Consider the following 21787-nt stretch of genomic DNA (forward strand, 5'->3'; position numbering starts at 1 on the left):
ACAGTGAGGGGTGTGGGGTATATCAGAGTGTTACAGTGAGGGGTGTGGGGTATATCAGAGTGTTACAGTGAGGGGTGTGGGATATATCAGAGTGTTACAGTGAGGGGTGTATGATATATCAGAGTGTTACAGTGAGTGGTGTGGGGTATATCAAAGTGTTACAGTGAGGGGTGCGGTGTATATCAGAGTGTTACAGTGAGGGGTGTGGGGTATATCAGAGTGTTACAGTGAGAGGTGTGGGATATATCAGTGTTTAAGTGAGGGGTGTGGGATATATCACTGTGATACAGAGAGGGGTGTGGGTTATTTCAGAGTGTTACAGTGAGGGGCGTGGAGTATATCAGTGTGTTACTGTGAGAGGTGTGGGATATATCAGATTGTTACACTGAGGGGTGTGGGGGATATCGGAGTGTTACAGTGAGTCGTGTGGGGTATATCAGTGTATTACAGTGAGGGGTGTGGGATATATCAGAGTGTTACAGTGAGGGGTGTGGGTATATCAGAGTGTTACAGTGAGGGGTGTGGGGTATATCAGTGTATTACAGTGAGCGGTGTGGGATATATCAGAGTGTTACAGTGAGGGGTGTGGGATATATCAGAGTGTTACAGTGAGGGGTGTGGGATATATCAGAGTGTTACAGTGAGGGGTGTGGGGCATATCAGAGTGTTACAGTGAGGGGTGTGGTGTATATCAGAGTGTTACAGTGAGGGGTGTGGTATAAAGCAGAGTGTTACAGTGAGGGTTGTGGGATATATTAGAGTGTTACAGTGAGAGGTGTGGGATATATCAGTGTTAAAGTGAGGGGTGTGGGATATATCACTGTGATACAGAGAGGGGTGTGGGTTATTTCAGAGTGTTACAGTGAGGGGCGTGGAGTATATCAGTGTGTTACTGTGAGAGGTGTGGGATATATCAGATTGTTACAGTGAGGGGAATGGGGTATATCAGAGTGTTACAGTGAGGGGTGTGGGGTATATCAGAGTGTTACAGTGAGGGGTGTGGGGTATATCAGAGTGTTACAGTGAGGGGTGTGGGGTATATCAGAGTGTTACAGTGAGGGGTGTGGGATATATCAGAGTGTTACAGTGAGGGGTGTATGATATATCAGAGCGTTACAGTGAGGGGTGTGGGATATATCAGAGCGTTACAGTGAGGGGTGTGGGATATATCAGAGTGTTACAGTGAAGGGTGTGGGATATATCAGAGTGTTACAGTGAGGGGTGTGGGGTATATCAGAGTGTAACAGTGCGGGGTGTGGGATATATCAGAGTGTTACAGTGAGGGGTGTGGGGTATATCAGAGTGTTACAGTGAGGGTTGTGGCATATATCAGAGTGTTGCAGTGAGAGGTGTGGGATAGATCAGAGTGTTACAGTGAGGGGTGTGGGGTATATCAGTCTTACACTGAGGGGTGTGGGTTATATCAGTGTTACAGTGTGGGATATATCAGAGTGTTACAGAGAGGGGTGTATCAGAGTGTTACAGTGAGGGGGTGTGGGGTATATCAGAGTGTTGCAGTGAGCGGTGAGGGGTATTCCTGTGTGTTACAGTGAGGGGTGTGGGATATATCAGAGTGTTACAGTGTGGGGTGTGGGGTATATCAGAGTGTAATAGTGAGGTGTGTGGGATATATCAGAGTGTTACAGTGAGGGGTGTGGGGTATATCTGAGTGTTACAGTAAGGGATGTGGGGTATATCAGAGTGTTACAGTGAGGGGTGTGGGATATATCAGAGTGTTGCAGCGAGAGGTGTGGGATATATCAGTGTTACAGTGAGGGGTGTGGGGTTTATCAGTGTTACAGTGTGGGGTGTGGGATATATCAGTGTTACAGTGAGGGGTATATCAGAGTGTTACAGTGAGGGGGTGTGGGGTATATCAGAGTGTTGCAGTGAGCGGTGAGGGGTATTCCAGTGTGTTACAGTGAGGGGTGTGGGATATATCAGAGTGTTACAGTGAGGGGTGTGGGGAATATCAGTGTGATACAGAGAGGGGTGTGGGGTATATCAGTGAGTTACAGTGAGGGTTGCGTGATATATCAGAGTGTTATAGTGATGGGTGTGGGGTATATCATAGTGTTAGAGTGAGGGGTGTGGGGTATATCAGAGTGTTACAGTGAGGGGTGTGGGGTATATCATAGTGTTAGAGTGAGGGGTGTGGGGTATATCAGAGTGTTACAGTGAGGGGTGTGGGGTATATCAGAGTGTTACAGTGAGGGGTGTGGGGTTTTTCAGAGTGTTACAGTGAGGGGTGTGAGGTATATCAGAGTGTTACAGTGAGGGGTGTGGAGTGTATCAGAGTATTACAGTGAGGGGTGCGGTGTATATCAGAGTGTGACAGTGAGAGGTGCGGTGTATATCAGAGTGTTACAGTGAGGGGTGTGGGATATATCAGAGAGTTACAGTGAGGGGTGCGGTGTATATCAGAGTGTGACAGTGAGAGGTGCGGTGTATATCAGAGTGTTACAGTGAGGGGTGCGGTGTATATCAGAGTGTTACAGTGAGGGGTGCGGTGTATATCAGAGTGTTACAGTGAGGGGTGTGGGGTATATCAGAGTGTTACAGTGAGGGGTGTGGTGTATATCAGAGTGTTACAGTGAGGGGTGTGGCGTATATCAGAGTGTTACAGTGAGGGGTGTGGGATATATCAGAGTGTTACAGTGAGGGGTGTGGGGTATATCAGAGTGTTACAGTGAGGGGTGTGGGATATATCAGAGTGTTACAGTGAGGGGTGTGTGGGGTATATCAGAGTGTTACAGTGAGGGGTGTGGGGTATATCAGAGTGTTACAGTGAGGGGTGTGGGGTATATCAGAGTGTTACAGTGAGGGGTGTGGGGTATATCAGAGTGTTACAGTGAGGGGTGTGTGGGGTATATCAGAGTGTTACAGTGAGGGGTGTGGGGTATATCAGAGTGTTACAGTGAGGGGTGTGGGGTATATCAAAGTGTTACAGTGAGGGGTGCGGTGTATATCAGAGTGTTACAGTGAGGGGTGCGGTGTATATCAGAGTGTTACAGTGAGGGGTGTGGGGTATATCAGAGTGTTACAGTGAGAGGTGTGGGATATATCAGTGTTTAAGTGAGGGGTGTGGGATATATCACTGTGATACAGAGAGGGGTGTGGGTTATTTCAGAGTGTTACAGTGAGGGGCGTGGAGTATATCAGTGTGTTACTGTGAGAGGTGTGGGATATATCAGATTGTTACACTGAGGGGTGTGGGGGATATCGGAGTGTTACAGTGAGTCGTGTGGGGTATATCAGTGTATTACAGTGAGGGGTGTGGGATATATCAGAGTGTTACAGTGAGGGGTGTGGGTATATCAGAGTGTTACAGTGAGGGGTGTGGGGTATATCAGTGTATTACAGTGAGCGGTGTGGGATATATCAGAGTGTTACAGTGAGGGGTGTGGGATATATCAGAGTGTTACAGTGAGGGGTGTGGGATATATCAGAGTGTTACAGTGAGGGGTGTGGGGCATATCAGAGTGTTACAGTGAGGGGTGTGGTGTATATCAGAGTGTTACAGTGAGGGGTGTGGTATAAAGCAGAGTGTTACAGTGAGGGTTGTGGGATATATTAGAGTGTTACAGTGAGAGGTGTGGGATATATCAGTGTTAAAGTGAGGGGTGTGGGATATATCACTGTGATACAGAGAGGGGTGTGGGTTATTTCAGAGTGTTACAGTGAGGGGCGTGGAGTATATCAGTGTGTTACTGTGAGAGGTGTGGGATATATCAGATTGTTACAGTGAGGGGAATGGGGTATATCAGAGTGTTACAGTGAGGGGTGTGGGGTATATCAGAGTGTTACAGTGAGGGGTGTGGGGTATATCAGAGTGTTACAGTGAGGGGTGTGGGGTATATCAGAGTGTTACAGTGAGGGGTGTGGGATATATCAGAGTGTTACAGTGAGGGGTGTATGATATATCAGAGCGTTACAGTGAGGGGTGTGGGATATATCAGAGCGTTACAGTGAGGGGTGTGGGATATATCAGAGTGTTACAGTGAAGGGTGTGGGATATATCAGAGTGTTACAGTGAGGGGTGTGGGGTATATCAGAGTGTAACAGTGCGGGGTGTGGGATATATCAGAGTGTTACAGTGAGGGGTGTGGGGTATATCAGAGTGTTACAGTGAGGGTTGTGGCATATATCAGAGTGTTGCAGTGAGAGGTGTGGGATAGATCAGAGTGTTACAGTGAGGGGTGTGGGGTATATCAGTCTTACACTGAGGGGTGTGGGGTATATCAGTGTTACAGTGTGGGATATATCAGAGTTTTACAGAGAGGGGTGTATCAGAGTGTTACAGTGAGGGGGTGTGGGGTATATCAGAGTGTTGCAGTGAGCGGTGAGGGGTATTCCTGTGTGTTACAGTGAGGGGTGTGGGATATATCAGAGTGTTACAGTGTGGGGTGTGGGGTATATCAGAGTGTAATAGTGAGGTGTGTGGGATATATCAGAGTGTTACAGTGAGGGGTGTGGGGTATATCTGAGTGTTACAGTAAGGGATGTGGGGTATATCAGAGTGTTACAGTGAGGGGTGTGGGATATATCAGAGTGTTGCAGCGAGAGGTGTGGGATATATCAGTGTTACAGTGAGGGGTGTGGGGTTTATCAGTGTTACAGTGTGGGGTGTGGGATATATCAGTGTTACAGTGAGGGGTATATCAGAGTGTTACAGTGAGGGGGTGTGGGGTATATCAGAGTGTTGCAGTGAGCGGTGAGGGGTATTCCAGTGTGTTACAGTGAGGGGTGTGGGATATATCAGAGTGTTACAGTGAGGGGTGTGGGGAATATCAGTGTGATACAGAGAGGGGTGTGGGGTATATCAGTGAGTTACAGTGAGGGTTGCGTGATATATCAGAGTGTTATAGTGATGGGTGTGGGGTATATCATAGTGTTAGAGTGAGGGGTGTGGGGTATATCAGAGTGTTACAGTGAGGGGTGTGGGGTATATCATAGTGTTAGAGTGAGGGGTGTGGGGTATATCAGAGTGTTACAGTGAGGGGTGTGGGGTATATCAGAGTGTTACAGTGAGGGGTGTGGGGTTTTTCAGAGTGTTACAGTGAGGGGTGTGAGGTATATCAGAGTGTTACAGTGAGGGGTGTGGAGTGTATCAGAGTATTACAGTGAGGGGTGCGGTGTATATCAGAGTGTGACAGTGAGAGGTGCGGTGTATATCAGAGTGTTACAGTGAGGGGTGTGGGATATATCAGAGAGTTACAGTGAGGGGTGCGGTGTATATCAGAGTGTGACAGTGAGAGGTGCGGTGTATATCAGAGTGTTACAGTGAGGGGTGCGGTGTATATCAGAGTGTTACAGTGAGGGGTGCGGTGTATATCAGAGTGTTACAGTGAGGGGTGTGGGGTATATCAGAGTGTTACAGTGAGGGGTGTGGGGTATATCAGAGTGTTACAGTGAGGGGTGTGGGGTATATCAGAGTGTTACAGTGAGGGGTGTGGGGTATATCAGAGTGTTACAGTGAGGGGTGTGGGGTATATCAGAGTGTTACAGTGAGGGGTGTGTGGGGTATATCAGAGTGTTACAGTGAGGGGTGTGGGGTATATCAGAGTGTTACAGTGAGGGGTGTGTGGGGTATATCAGAGTGTTACAGTGAGGGGTGTGGGGTATATCAGAGTGTTACAGTGAGGGGTGCGGTGTATATCAGAGTGTTACAGTGAGGGGTGCGGTGTATATCAGTGTGTTACAGTGAGGGGTGTGGGGTATATCAGAGTGTTACAGTGAGGGGTGTGGGGTATATCAGAGTGTTACAGTGAGGGGTGTGGGGTATATCAGAGTGTTACAGTGAGCGGTGCGGAGTATATCAGTGTGTTACAGTGAGGGGTGCGGTGTATATCAGAGTGTTACAGTGAGGGGTGCGGTGTATATCAGAGTGCTACAGGGAGGGGTGTAGATTATATTTCAGCCTCGAGAACTCAAAGAAAACAGCAGCTCGGACGAAGAAGTTTTCTTAAAATAATTTAATGGGGGGTCTGATGTCACATCCACCTCGGAGCAGGGGCACAGGGGCTGCGCCTGCCCGAGCACCCATCAGGCTGCTTCCCTCCACCCCCCGCCACCCCACCCCGGTCGGTCAGGGGAGGGGGCATCTCGCTGCGGCAGAGTCACATGCAAAATATAACCCGCGCGCTCTCACACACACCCACACACACACCCACACACACACCCACACACAATAAAACCTGCTTCTCACACCTCCTGCGTCGCTTTGAGGCAGAGGCTGAACCCCTCGGCCAACCCAGCTCCCCTGGCCGACCCTGGGTAGGTGGGAGGTACTCAGGCAGTCACCCCCTGTCAGTCACTCGCCCTCCGTTCCCCGCTGTTGGGGGCGGGGGGGGAGGGTGGGGGAGGGTGGGGGAAGGGGCACAGGAAGTGGGTTGACGGTGGATTTAACCCTCGCCCGGCAAGTCCCGCGAAGCAGTCCCGCTCGTGTAAAATGGCTGTAGAAAACGTGTAAAAACAAATCGGAGAGTTTGCTTCACTCCATCACTGTTTCACGACCACCCCCCCACCCCGCCCGACACATTCCCCGAGTGCCTCACGGCCGACGGAGGAGACTCTGTGGGCCGTACAGGATGTCAGGGAATTGGGTCGTTACGCGGGAAGATCCCACACGCACGGCCCTACGAGGCTGAACCGGAATCGCCCGTTTTCAGGGATGTGGGCGGAGGGGTAAAATATTGGCCCCAGGACACCGGGGGGGATCTCTCCCTCAGCACTGACCCTCCGACAGTGCGGCGCTCCCTCAGCGCTGACCCTCCGACAGTGCGGCGCTCCCTCAGCGCTGACCCTCCGACAGCGCGGCGCTCCCTCAGCGCTGACCCTCCGACAGTGCGGCGCTCCCTCGGTGCTGACCCTCCGACAGTGTGGCACTCCCTCAGCGCTGACCCTCCGACAGTGCGGCGCTCCCTCAGCGCTGACCCTCCGACAGTGCGGCGCTCCCTCGGCACTGACCCTCCGACAGCGCAGCGCTCCCTCAGCACTGACCCTCCGAGAGTGCGGCGCTCCCTCGGCACTGACCCTCCGACAGTGCGGCGCTCCCTCAGCACTGACCCTCCGACAGTGCGGCTCTCCCTCAGCACTGACCCTCTCCGACAGTGCGGCGCTCCCTCAGCACTGACCCTCCGACAGCGCGGCGCTCCCTCAGCACTGACCCTCCGACAGTGCGGCGCTCCCTCAGCACTGACCCTCCGACAGTGCGGCGCTCCCTCAATACTGACCCTCCGACAGTGCGGCACTCCCTCAGCACTGATCCTCCGACAGTGCGGCGCTCCCTCAGCACTGGGATTGTCCATGTGGATTATGGGCTGGTGACCTGATATGTGGATTTCGCCACAATCTTCTGACATTGCTGCCATTTGATACTCCGCCCTCAGTGTGTGTACCATCCACAAGATGCACTGCAGCAACTCGCCAAGGCTCCTTCGACAGCGCCGCCCAAACCCACGACCTCTACCACCTAGAAGGACAAGGGCAGCAGACACATGGGGAACACCACCACCTGCAAGTTCCCCTCCGAGCCCCACACACACCATCCCGACTTGGAAATATATCGGCCGTTCCTTCACTGTCGCTGGGTCAAAATCCTGGAACTCCCTCCCTAACAGCGCGGTGGGTGTACCTACACCACACGGGGACTGCAGCGGCTCAAGAAGGCGGCTCACCCACCACCTTCTCAAGGGGGCAATTAGGGATGGGCAATAAACGCTGGGCCCAGCCAGAGACACCCACATCCCACGAAATAATACAGAAGAGTTGACATTTCTTTTAACATCATAAATGACCCAAAGGTGATTCACAAGAGCGATTCTCAAACCAGCTCAGACCCCGAGCCACCTGAGGAGATCTCAGGGACTGGTGACCGAGTGCACAGACAAAGAGGTCGGTTTTAAAGAGCATCTTAAAGTAGGAGACAGAGAGAGAGAGACAGAGAGAGGGAGGTGGGGAGGTTTAGGGAGGGAATTCCACAGCTCAGGGCCCCCCAGGCAGCTGAAGGCCCGGCCGCCAATGGCGGAGCGATGGGAATCGGGGGATGGTCAAGAGGCCGGAATTGAGGGAGCGCAGAGATCTCGGAGGGTTGTAGGGGCTGGAGGAGGTTACAGAGATAGGGAGGGGTGTAGGGGCTGGAGGAGGTTACAGAGATAGGGAGGGGTGTAGGGGCTGGTGGAGGTTACAGAGATAGGGAGGGGTGTAGGGGCTGGAGGTGGTTTCAGAGATAGGGAGGGGTGTAGGGGCTGGAGGAGGTTACAGAGATAGGGAGGGGTTGTAGGGGGCTGGAGGAGGTTACAGAGATAGGGAGGGGTGTAGGGGCTGGAGGAGGTGACAGAGATAGGGAGGGTTGTAGGGGCTGGAGGAGGTTACAGAGATAGGGAGGGGTGTAGGGGCTGGAGGTGGTTACAGAGATAGGGAGGGGTGTAGGGGCTGGTGGAGGTTACAGAGATAGGGAGGGGTGTAGGGGCTGGAGGTGGTTTCAGAGATAGGGAGGGGTGTAGGGGCTGGAGGAGGTTACAGAGATAGGGAGGGGTTGTAGGGGGCTGGAGGAGGTTACAGAGATAGGGAGGGGTGTAGGGGCTGGAGGAGGTGACAGAGATAGGGAGGGTTGTAGGGGCTGGAGGAGGTTACAGAGATAGGGAGGGTTGTAGAGGTTGGAGGAGGTTACAGAGATAGGGAGGGGTGTAGGGGCTGGAGGAGGTTACAGAGTTAGGGAGGGGTGTAGGGGGCTGGAGGAGGTTACAGAGATAGGGAGGGGTGTAGGGGCTGGAGGAGGTTACAGAGTTAGGGAGGGTTGTAGGGGCTGGAGGAGGTTACAGAGATAGGGAGGGGTGTAGGGGCTGGAGGAGGTTACAGAGATAGGGAGGGTTGTAGGGGTTGGGGAGGTTACAGAGATAGGGAGGGGTGTAGGGGCTGGAGGAGGTTACAGAGATAGGGAGGGTTGTAGGGGCTGGAGGAGGTTACAGAGATAGGGAGGGTTGTAGGGGCTGGAGGAGGTTACAGAGATAGGGAGGGTTGTAGGGGCTGGAGGAGGTTACAGAGATAGGGAGGGTTGTAGGGGCTGGAGGAGGTTACAGAGATAGGGAGGGGTGTAGGGGGTGGAGGAGGTTACAGAGATAGGGAGGGTTGTAGGGGCTGGAGGAGGTTACAGAGATAGGGAGGGTTGTAGGGGTTGGGGAGGTTACAGAGATAGGGAGGGGTGTAGGGGCTGGAGGAGGTTACAGAGATAGGGAGGGTTGTAGGGGCTGGAGCAGGTTACAGAGATAGGGAGGGTTGTAGGGGCTGGAGGAGGTTACAGAGATAGGGAGGAGTGGCGATGGGGGTGGGGGATTTGAAATGGAAAGTGAGAGTTTGTACAATTTATGTTGTACATTCAGTGATCGGAGGGGTCCTGGTGTAAGGAGAGGATTGTATTGAGGCAGGCGGGAGTAATATTGCTGCAGTCGCTGGTCCCTCTCCAGTCTGAGTGACACAGGAGCTGTCGATGGGGATACCAGCGCAGGCACCATCACCCCCACTCCACATTTACAGCGAGCTCTCAGTGCGCAGCACCTCCCCCCTCAACCGGGTCCGAGTGACACAGCACAGAGCTGCCTCGCCTATTCGACTGGGTGGGGCATCGCACACGCACCAGCCCAACAGGTCTCCCCACACACCTCCCACCCCCACCCCACCTTCCGGCAGAGCGCCCCCCTTGCTCTGGCCGGGTCGCTGAGAACCCACACCCGACCTCGAGGTATTGAGGCCAAACACTGACACCATCTCCCACGCAGTGTGTTTGCTCTCTCTCCCTCTCTCTCTCTCCCCCTCTCTCTCTCTCTCACACGCTCGCGGTGGGGGTTACGAGGAGAGCCAGGAGTGTTTCAGACAATCCAATGCAGTGGCACGTCGCTCCGGGACAAACTCCAGCATCGGGAGCAGGAACTGAGTGAACTGAGCAGCAAGTTCCAAAGACCAGTCGTATTTCTCGACCAGCACCTCGTACAGTGTCCACGGCTTCAGCTTCTTGATGTGCCTCAGGTCCCCTTTCGAACAGAGAAGGTCGGGGGGGGAAAGAGAGAAGGAGAGGGAGAGACACAAGGAACAACGTTAATTGTATGTATTTAATACATTCAGTGCACATCAGGGAGACTGAGCTGAAAACATGGGGTTAGATACAGAGTAAAGCTCCCTCTACACTGTCCCCATCAAACACTCCCAGGACAGGTACAACATGGGGTTAGATACAGAGTAAAGCTCCCTCTGCACTGTCCCCATCCAACACTCCCAGGACAGTTACAGCACGGGGTTAGATACAGAGTAAAGCTCCCTCTACACTGTCCCCATCAAACACTCCCAGGACAGGTACAGCACGGGGTTAGATACAGAGTAAAGCTCCCTCTACACTGTCCCCATCAAACACTCCCAGGACAGGTACAGCACGGGGTTAGATACAGAGTAAAGCTCCCTCTACACTGTCCCCATCAAACACTCCCAGGACAGGTACAGCACGGGGTTAGATACAGAGTAAAGCTCCCTCTACACTGTCCCCATCAAACACTCCCAGGACAGGTACAGCACGGGGTTAGATACAGAGTAAAGCTCCCTCTACACCGTCCCCATCAAACACTCCCAGGACAGGTACAGCACGGGGTTAGATACAGAGTAAAGCTCCCTCTACACCGTCCCCATCAAACACTCCCAGGACAGGTACAGCACGGGGTTAGATACAGAGTAAAGCTCCCTCTACACCGTCCCCATCAAACACTCCCAGGGACAGGTACAGCACGGGGTTAGATACAGAGTAAAGCTCCCTCTACACCGTCCCCATCAAACACTCCCAGGGACAGGTACAGCACGGGGTTAGATACAGAGTAAAGCTCCCTCTACACCGTCCCCATCAAACACTCCCAGGACAGGTACAGCACGGGGTTAGATACAGAGTAAATCTCCCTCTACACTGTCCCCATCAAACACTCCCAGGACAGGTACAGCACGGGGATAGAAACAGAGTAAAGCTCCCTCTACACTGTCCCCATCAAACACTCCCAGGACAGGTACAGCACGGGGTTAGATACAGAGTAAAGCTCCCTCTACACCGTCCCCATCAAACACTCCCAGGACAGGTACAGCACGGGGTTAGATACAGAGTAAAGCTCCCTCTACACCGTCCCCATCAAACACTCCCAGGGACAGGTACAGCACGGGGTTAGATACAGAGTAAAGCTCCCTCTACACCGTCCCCATCAAACACTCCCAGGGACAGGTACAGCACGGGGTTAGATACAGAGTAAAGCTCCCTCTACACCGTCCCCATCAAACACTCCCAGGACAGGTACAGCACGGGGTTAGATACAGAGTAAATCTCCCTCTACACTGTCCCCATCAAACACTCCCAGGACAGGTACAGCACGGGGTTAGATACAGAGTAAAGCTCCCTCTACACTGTCCCCATCAAACACTCCCAGGACAGGTACAGCACGGGGTTAGATACAGAGTAAAGCCCCTTCTACACTGTCCCCATCAAACACTCCCAGGACAGGTACAGCACGGGGTTAGATACAGAGTAAATCTCCCTCTACACCGTCCCCATCAAACTCTCCCAGGGCAGGTACAGCACGGGGTTAGATACAGAGTAAAGCTCCCTCTATACCGTCACCATCAAACACTCCCAGGACAGGTACAGCACGGGGTTAGATACAGAGTAAAGCCCCTTCTACACTGTCCTCATCAAACACTCCCAGGACAGGTACAGCATGGGGTTAGATACAGAGTAAAGCCCCCTCTACACTGTCCCCATCAAACACTCCCAGGACAGGTACAGCACGGGGTTAGATACAGAGTAAAGCTCCCTCTACACCGTCCCCATCAAACACTCCCAGGACAGGTACAGCACAGGGTTAGATACAGAGTAAAGCTCCCTCTACACTGTCCCCATCAAACACTCCCAGGACAGGTACAGCACGGGGTTAGATACAGAGTAAAGCTCCCTCTACACCGTCCCCATCAAACACTCCCAGGACAGGTACAGCACGGGGTTAGATACAGAGTAAAGCTTCCTCTACACCGTCCCCATTAAACACTCCCAGGGCAGGTACAGCACGGGGTTAGATACAGAGTAAAGCTCCCTCTACACCGTCCCCATCAAACACTCCCAGGACAGGTACAGCACGGGGTTAGATACAGAGTAAATCTCCCTCTACACCGTCCCCATCAAACTCTCCCAGGGCAGGTACAGCACGGGGTTAGATACAGAGTAAAGCTCCCTCTACACTGTCCCCATCAAACACTCCCAGGACAGGTACAGCACGGGTTAGATACAGAGTAAAGCTCCCTCTACACCGTCCCCATCAAACACTCCCAGGACAGGTACAGCACGGGGTTAGATACAGAGTAAAGCTCCCTCTACACTGTCCCCGTCAAACACTCCCAGGACAGGTACAGCACGGGGTTAGATACAGAGTAAAGCTCCCTCTATACCGTCCCCATCAAACACTCCCAGGACAGGTACAGCACGGGGTTAGATACAGAGTAAAGCTCCCTCTATACCGTCCCCATCAAACACTCCCAGGACAGGTACAGCACGGGGTTAGATACAGAGTAAAGCTCCCTCTACACCGTCCCATCAAACACTCCCAGGACAGGTGCAGCACGGGGTTAGATACAGAGTAAAGCTCCCTCGACACCGTCCCCATCAAACACTCCCAGGCTGTGGGGTCTGGAGTCACGTATTGGCAGATTTCCCTCCCTGAAGGTACATTACAGAACTAGGTGGGGTTTGAATCATTGTTTGACAGATTCCCCGTCACTGGGACTGGCTTTTACTGCCTGGATTATTTAAATACTTCAATTTACACTCCACCCGCTGCTGGGACCTGTTCAGACATCTGGGGAGTAAACTTCAGCATTACCAGTCCGGGGTGGAGTTCCCCCATCAGCCTTACCTCTGCGATTGAAGAACTCCCGGGAATATCGCCCGGATAAGGCAAAGTGGGCTGGGATGTTGCCTAGCAACTCAATCATGTGCGCTATGTGATCTGTAAAAGAGAAATGTAGTGTTGAGGCAGAGAGAGGGAGAGAGGAGAGAGAGAGAGAGAGGCAGAGAGAGAGAGACAGACAGACTGACAGAGAGAGATTGAGGTCTGCTCCCTGTTGTAATGAAGGAAGTGCAGCAGCCAATTTATGCACAGCACAGCGCTCCCTCAGCACTGACCCTCCGACAGTGCGGCGCTCCCTCAGCACTGACCCTCTGACAGTGCGGCGCTCCCTCAGCACTGACCCTCCTACAGTGCGGCGCTCCCTCAGCACTGACCCTCCCACAGTGCGGCACTCCCTCAGCACTGACCCTCCGACAGTGCGGCACTCCCTCAGCACTGACCCTCCTGACAGTGCGGCGCTCCCTCAGCACTGACCCTCCGACAGTGCGGCGCTCCCTCAGCACTGACCCTCCGACATTGCGGCGCTCCCTCAGCGCTGACCCTCCGACAGTGCAGCGCTCCCTCAGCGCTGACCCTCCGACAGTGCGGCGCTCCCTCAGCACTGACCCTCCCACAGTGCGGCGCTCCCTCAGCGCTGACCCTCCGACAGTCCGGCGCTCCCTCAGCACTGACCCTCCGACAGCGCGGCACTCCCTCAGTACTGACCCTCCGACAGCGCGGCGCTCCCTCAGTACTGACCCTCCGACAGTGCGGCGCTCCCTGAGCACTGACCCTCCGACAGTGCGGCGCTCCCTCAGCACTGACCCTCCGACAGCACGGAGCTCCCTCAGCGCTGACCCTCCGACAGTGCGGCGCTCCCTCAGCACTGACCCTCCGACAGTGCGGCGCTCCCTCAGCACTGACCCTCCCACAGTGCGGCGCTCCCTCAGCGCTGACCCTCCGACAGCACGGAGCTCCCTCAGCGCTGACCCTCCGACAGTGCGGCGCTCCCTCAGCACTGACCCTCCCACAGTGCGGCGCTCCCTCAGCACTGACCCTCCCACAGTGCGGCGCTCCCTCAGCGCTGACCCTCTGACAGTGCTGCGCTCCCTCAGCACTGACCCTCCCACAGTGTGGCGCTCCCTCAGCGCTGACCCTCTGACAGTGCGGCGCTCCCTCAGCACTGACTCTCCGACAGTGCGGCGCTCCCTCAGCACTGACCCTCCCACAGTGCGGCGCTCCCTCAGCGCTGACCCTCTGACAGTGCGGCGCTCCCTCAGCACTGACCCTCCGACAGTGCGGCGCTCCCTCAGCGCTGACCCTCTGAGCTGACCCTCTGACAGTGCGGCGCTCCCTCAGCACTGACCCTCCCACAGTGCGGCGCTCCCTCGGCGCTGACCCTTTGACAGGAGGGGGAGAACTGGGCAGAGTGAGGACAGAGAGACAGACAGATATGGAATCCTACCCTCATCTCGAGTGTAATCTTCCCCCGAGTGCGGTTCAAATAGGTAATCACCAGTCGCCAGTTCAAAGGCCTAAAGGAGAGACAGGGACAGTCAGAGCCAAGACACCAGGACAGCAGTGACCACCAGCCACTATCCCACTGCCTTCACCCCACACCCACACACAGCCCCTCAATGAGAGCGAGTGGCTGAGACGGAGGGAGAGGGACGGAGGCAGACACACACACACACAGAGAGAGAGAGAGAGAGAGAGAGGGTGGAGGGAGTCTGTCAATCCTTGGGTGGAGTGTTTGATGGCCCGTGTGTCAGTCTCACTGAGGGACAGGGCGTCTGACGGCGCAGGTTCCCCGGAATGGCCAGACGCGGGGGCCCTGTCATCGAGCTGGACGCTTACCATACAGGCGGTGCTCCAGATATCAGCGGGAGGGCCATATCCAGCCCCCAGCAAAACCTCCAGAGAACGGTATTGACGTGTCTGAATATCCTCAGTGAAGTGTTTGTACTGAGAACAGAGAGAGAGAGAGAGAGAGGGAGAGTCAATCAGGCTGGTCACTGTCGTTCACCACCCCCACCCCAGTGCCCAAGAGAGCAGCGGAGCGAGGACAGTCAGACAGGCAGGGAGGCAGACGGACAGGCAGGGAGGCAGACGGACAGGCAGGGAGGCAGACGGAGAGGCAGGGGGGCAGACGGACAGGCAGGGGGGCAGACGGACAGGCAGGGGGGCAGACGGACAGGCAGGGGGGCAGACGGACAGGCAGGGGGGCAGACGGACAGGCAGGGAGGCAGACGGACAGACAGGCAGGGAGACGGACAGACAGGCAGGGAGACGGACAGACAGGCAGGGAGACGGACAGACAGACAGGGAGGCAGACAGACAGGGAGACAGACAGACAGACAGGGAGACAGACAGACAGGCAGGGAGGCAGACAGACAGACAGGGAGGCAGACAGACAGACAGGTAGGCAGACAGACAGACAGGGAGGCAGACAGACAGGGAGACAGACAGACAGACAGGGAGACAGACAGACAGGCAGGGAGACAGACAGACAGACAGGGAGGCAGACAGACAGGGAGGCAGACAGACAGACAGGCAGGGAGGCAGACAGACAGACAGGGAGGCAGACAGACAGACAGGGAGGCAGACAGACAGACAGACGGGTCACTGTCTGACACACAGGAGCAGAGAGGTTTCATTCCCATCCGGCCCGGACACCACTTACCACCCAACAGGCATTCCCGAGGTCAGCGATCTTCACCCGGATTTTGTCTGCGTTCTGAGGTTCCAGGGGGCTCATGACGAAATCGGAAGCACAGATTGTCTCTGGGATCAGACGGGGAGATTGTCAAATCCTCGGGGAATTCCCAAAATATCCCAATTCCTCCCAGAGAAACTCCGCTTTCACTCCCCTCACTAACCCAACCCTCGACCCTCCGAGGAGGCACTCGATCCCCTGACAACAGACCCCCCACCCAGAGACCCCCCCCACCCAGAGACCCCCCCACCCAGAGACCCCCCCCACCCAGAGACCCCCCCACCCAGAGACCCCCCCCACCCAGAGACCCCCCCCACCCAGAGACCCCCCCCACCCAGAGACCCCCCCACCCAGAGACCCCCCCCACCCAGAGACCCCCCCACCCAGAGACCCCCCCCACCCAGAGACCCCCCCACCCAGAGACCCCCCCCACCCAGAGACCCCCCCACCCAGAGACCCCCCCCACCCAGAGACCCCCCCACCCAGAGACCCCCCCCCACCCAGAGACCCCCCACCCAGAGACCCCCCCACCCAGAGACCCCCCCCACCCAGAGACCCCCCACCCAGAGACCCCCCACCCAGAGACCCCCCCACCCAGAGACCCCCCACCCAGAGACCCCCCCACCCAGAGACCCCCCCCACCCAGAGACCCCCCCCCACCCAGAGACCCCCCCACCCAGAGACCCCCCACCCAGAGAACCCCCCCACCCAGAGACCCCCCCACCCAGAGATCCCCCCCACCCAGAGACCCCCCCACCCAGCCCATCGCTGCTCTGAGACCCCCCACCCAGCCCATCGCTGCTCCGAAACCCCCCATCCAGAGACCCCCCACCCAGAGACCCCCCCACCCAGAGACCCCCCACCCAGAGACCCCCCCACCCAGAGACCCCCCACCCAGAGACCCCCCCACCCAGAGACCCCCTACCCAGAGACCACACACCCAGCCCATTGCTGCTCCGAGACCCCCCACCCAGAGACGCCCCCACCCAGCCCATCGCTGCTCTGAGACCCCCCACCCAGAGACCCCCCACCCAGCCCATCGCTGCTCCGAAACCCCCCATCCAGAGACCCCCCACCCAGAAGACCCCCCCACCCAGGGTCCCCCACCCCAGAGACCCCCCACCCTAGTCCCCCACCCCAGAGACCCCCCACCCAGAGTCCCCCACCCCAGAGACACCCCACCCAGAGTCCCCCACCCCAGAGACACCCCACCCAGAGTCCCCCACCCCAGAGACCCCCCACCCAGAGACCCCCCACCCAGGAGGGGGTGACCGGCCTCACCGTGCGTGCGATCGTCCAGCGGCGACGTGACTGCCCCTCGCTCCCGGCCGCTGGAGGATTCCGACTGGGTGGATCCCGATTTGGTGGAGAGCAGGGATCCCGAGAGGCCGGAGATCTGGGAGTCGGGGCTGAGGAACCTGCCGTAGGAGGAGTAACCGTTGCAGGCTTCGTGCGGGGCGTAGGCCTCGATGCCGGGCGGGGAGGAGGGGCCGAGCGGGGAACATCCATTGGGGTTGGTCCCCGTCCCGTCCATCTTCCCTCTCAGCGAGCCGCCATGTTGGATCCCGTTGGTGCCTGAGGATGGGGGAAGAGGGGGAAGGGGGGGGAAGAAGGGAAGATATTATAGAGAGAGGTGGGTAGGGGGTGGGTGGAGGCTGGAAACACCAGCATGGAGCAGAGGGGCCGAATGGCCAGAGTCCATGTTGCCTGGAACGAGGGGGAAGCCTCACCGCAACGTACCATACTCAAGGGGGGGTCGAGGCTGTCCCCAGCCCCAACCCTACCCAACCCCACCCCCCACCCCCCCCACCCCCCACCCCCAACCCCCACCCCACCCCACCCCACCCCCACCCCCACCCCCACCCATCCCCAACCCCCCCCCACCCCCACCCATCCCCAACCCCACCCCAAACCCCCCACCCACCCCACTCCCACCCCAACCTACCCCCCCACCCCCAAACCCCCACCCCCAAACCCCCACCCCCACCCCCACCCAACACCCCCACCCCACCCCACCCCCCCACCCCAAACCCCGCACCCCCAAACCCACCCCCACCCACCCCACCCCCAAACCCACCCCACCCCCAACACCCCCACCCCCAAACCCCACACCCCCAACCCCAAACCCACCCCCACCCACCCCACCCCCAAACCCCACCCCCAAACCCACCCCACCACCCCACTCCCAAACCCACCCCACCCCCAAACCCCACCCCACCCCCAAACCCACCCCACCACCAAACCCCCCACCCACCCCACCCCCAAACCCACCCCACCCCCAAACCCCCCACCCACCCCACTCCCAACCCCAAACCCACCCCACCCCCAACCCCCCCACCCCCAAACCCCACACCCCCACCCCCAACCCCAAACCCACCCCCAAACCCCACCCCACACCCAAACCCACCCCACCCCCAAACCCCCCACCCACCCCACCCCCAAACCCACCGCACCCCAAAACCCCCCACCCACCCCACTCCCAACCCACCCCACCCCCAACCCCAAACCCACCCCACACCCAACCCCCCACCCACCCCAACCCCCAACCCTACCCCCACCCCCACCCATCCCCACCCCAAACCCCCCACCCACCCCACTCCAAACCCCAAACCCACCCCACCCCCAACCCCACCCCACACCCAACCCCCACCCCCCCTCCCAACCCCCAACCCCACCCACCCCCATCTCCAACCCCAACCCCACCCCACCCCCATCCAACCCCATCCCCAACCCCCACCCCCAAACCCCCACCCACCCCATCCCCAACCCCCAGCCCCCACCCAACACCCAGCCCCCAACCCCCAACCACCCACCCCAGCCCCCATCCACTCACCCCAGCCCCCAACCCCCACCCACCCAACCCCCACCCAACCCCCATCCCTCCCAACTACCCTGCCCCCAACCCCCATCCCTCCCACCCCAGCCCCCACCCAACCCACCCCCAACCACCATCCTTCCCACCCCCCAACCCCCACCCACCCCGACACCCCCCCTCCCCATCCACACTGGAGAGTCCAGCACGTGGGGACGGGGAGGGGGGTCCCAGTCCCAGGCCGAGGGGGCGGCCATGTTGGCCCGAGGCCAGGAGGAATTTCTCCACTCGGAGGGTCGCGAATGGTCGGGACTCCCACCCCCACCCTCGGGGCGGGACACGGACGGTGGGGGGGGGGGGGGTGGTCAGAGGGTGGGTTCGGGACTTACACTGCGCTGCTCTCCCCGGAGCTGAGACCCCGTCGGCCCTCGCCGAGTCCCGGGGCCCCTGCAGCCTGGAGTTGGGCAGCCCCGGGAAGAGGCCATGCAGGCGGAGGTCGGTCAGGCCCAGGGACGCAGCCTCCTGCAGTCGATGTTCCTCCAGGTCCTCCATGCGCTGCAGGTCCAGCAGCCTCTCCTCCAGCAGCTTCACCTGCCTCTTCTGCTTCTTCCTCAGCTTCTTCTTCCGGTTCTTGGACACTTTACCCCCCTGGGAAAAGACACAGAGGCCATTCAGTCCATCCTGCCTGTGCTGGCCCTTGGAAAGATCTATCCCATTAATCCCGCTCCTCCTCCTCCTCCCCACACACCCTGTGGATTTTTCCCCTTCGAGTATTTCTCCGAGTCCCCCCCTTTTGAACGTTCCTATTGAATCTGCTTCCGCCGCCCTTTCAGGCAGCGCCTTCCAGATCACAACAACTCGCTGGGTCAAAAACATTCTCCTCATCTCCCCCCCACACCCCTCTGGATCTTTTACCCATTCTCTTCAATCTGTGTCTCTGGTTACCGACCCTCCCGCCACTGGAAACAGTTTCTCCTTATTCACTCGATCCAAATCCCCCCCCTCGTGATTCTGAACGCCTCGATTCAATCTCCCCCTTAACCTTCTCCGCTCTAAAGGAGAACAATCCCGGCTCCTCCACATGAACTGAAGTCCCCTCATCCCTGGGAACCGTCCTGGTAAACCTCCCTCCCTCCGCACCCTCTCCCAGTCCCTCCACATCCTTCCTAAAGTTCAGAGGGAGCTTTACTCTGTATCTAACCCCGTGCTGTACCTGTCCTGGGAGTGTTTGATGGGGACGGTGTAGAGGGAGCTTTACTCTGTATCTAACCCCGTGCTGTACCTGTCCTGGGAGTGTTTGATGGGGACGGTGTAGAGGGAGCTTTACTCTGTATCTAACCCCGTGCTGTACCTGTCCTGGGAGTGTTTGATGGGGACGGTGTAGAGGGAGCTTTACTCTGTATCTAACCCCGTGCTGTACCTGTCCTGGGAGTGTTTGATGGGGACGGTGTAGAGGGAGCTTTACTCTGTATCTAACCCCGTGCTGTACCTGTCCTGGGAGTGTTTGATGGGGACGGTGTAGAGGGAGCTTTACTCTGTATCTAACTCCGTGCTGCACCTGTCCTGGGAGTGTTTGATGGGGACGGTGTAGAGGGAGCTTTACTCTGTATCTAACTCCGTGCTGCACCTGTCCTGGGAGTGTTTGATGGGGACGGTGTAGAGGGAGCTTTACTCTGTATCTAACCCCGTGCTGTACCTGTCCTGGGAGTGTTTGATGGGGACGGTGTAGAGGGAGCTTTACTCTGTATCTAACCCCGTGCTGTACCTGTCCTGGGAGTGTTTGATGGGGACAGTGTAGAGGGAGCTTTACTCTGTATCTAACCCCGTGCTGTACCTGTCCTGGGAGTGTTTGATGGGGACGGTGTAGAGGGAGCTTTACTCTGTATCTAACCCCGTGCTGTACCTGTCCTGGGAGTGTTTGATGGGGACAGTGTAGAGGGAGCTTTACTCTGTATCTAACTCCGTGCTGTACCTGTCCTGGGAGTGTTTGATGGGGACAGTGTAGAGGGAGCTTTACTCTGTATCTAACCCCGTGCTGTACCTGTCCTGGGAGTGTTTGATGGGGACGGTGTAGAGGGAGCTTTACTCTGTATCTAACTCCGTGCTGTACCTGTCCTGGGAGTGTTTGATGGGGACGGTGTAGAGGGAGCTTTACTCTGTATCTAACCCCGTGCTGTACCTGCCCTGGGAGTGTTTGATGGGGACAGTGTAGAGGGAGTTTTACTCTGTATCTAACCCCGTGCTGTACCTGCCCTGGGAGTGTTTGATGGGGACGGTGTAGAGGGAGCTTTACTCTGTATCTAACCCCGTGCTGTACCTGTCCTGGGAGTGTTTGATGGGGACGGTGTAGAGGGAGCTTTACTCTGTATTTAACCCCGCGCTGTACCTGTCCTGGGAGTGTTTGATGGGGCTAATTTCACCCTAGCCCCCTCTCCCCTCTCCCCCCGGCCGTTTACCTGTGTGTCCTGTGGGGCTGTGCTGACTGTGAGGAAAGAGCAGAAACAAAGATATGATCAGTAGGTGAAAATTATATTCGGAAAGACATCAACAAGACAGCGCGTTGAGCAGGAGCGATGTCAACATTCCCCCCGACCACACGGTACAATCGGAGAGAGAGTTATGGTGTTGTTAAACTGGGAGAGAATTCGGACCACAGGGTGGGTGCAGGGGAGAATCAGTGAAAAGGTCCCAATCGCAAATCAGTCACAACTCCACCCACACCCCACACTTCACCTAATAGCGGCCCTGGGATCTTTTACACCCACCCAAGAGGGCAGGCGTGGGCCTTGATTTAATGTCCCATCCTGAGAGACTGACCCTCTGACAGTGCGGCGCTCCCTCAGCGCTGACCCTCCGACAGTGCGGCGCTCCCTCAGCGCTGACCCTCCGACAGTGCGGCGCTCCCTCAGCGCTGACCCTCCGACAGTGCGGCGCTCCCTCAGCGCTGACCCTCCGACAGTGCGGCGCTCCCTCAGCGCTGACCCTCCGACAGTGCGGCGCTCCCTCAGCGCTGACCCTCTGACAGTGCGGCGCTCCCTCAGCACTGACCCTCCGACAGTGCGGCACTCCCTCAGCACTGACCCTGGTGCAACATTAACTGATCTAATGAGGAGAATGTTTTAGACCCAGCGAGTTGTTGGGATCTGGAAGGCGCTGCCTGAAAGGGCGGTGGAAGCAGATTCAATAGGAACGTTCAAAATGGGGAGGAATTGGAGAAATACTCGAAGGGGAAAAATTCACATGGTGTGTTGGGGGGAGAGTGGGATTAATGGGATAGACCTTTCAAAGGGCCGGCACAGACAGGATGGGCTGAATGGCCTCCTCCTGTGATCTGTGTTTATCAATCATGAAGCCCAA

The 21787-nt window shown here is 57.0% G+C and overlaps 1 protein-coding gene across 1 annotated transcript; it reads right to left on the bottom strand.

Annotated features, from left to right (window-relative positions):
• Nucleotides 1-9793: 9793 nt before the first annotated feature.
• LOC144674692 (SRSF protein kinase 3-like) lies at nucleotides 9794-18843 on the bottom strand. Its single transcript, XM_078535932.1, has 7 exons — nucleotides 18820-18843; nucleotides 16900-17193; nucleotides 15586-15686; nucleotides 14760-14867; nucleotides 14368-14437; nucleotides 12930-13022; nucleotides 9794-10031 (listed from the first exon to the last, which is right to left on the bottom strand). The coding sequence occupies exons 2-7, from the start codon at nucleotides 17150-17152 to the stop codon at nucleotides 9847-9849; spliced, it is 810 nt and encodes a 269-aa protein (XP_078392058.1). The 5' UTR covers nucleotides 17153-17193; nucleotides 18820-18843; the 3' UTR covers nucleotides 9794-9846.
• Between the last annotated feature and the right edge of the window lie 2944 nt (nucleotides 18844-21787).

The sequence above is a fragment of the Cetorhinus maximus genome, unplaced genomic scaffold, assembly GCF_964194155.1.
Source record: "Cetorhinus maximus unplaced genomic scaffold, sCetMax3.hap1.1 HAP1_SCAFFOLD_754, whole genome shotgun sequence".
NCBI lineage: Eukaryota > Metazoa > Chordata > Chondrichthyes > Lamniformes > Cetorhinidae > Cetorhinus > Cetorhinus maximus.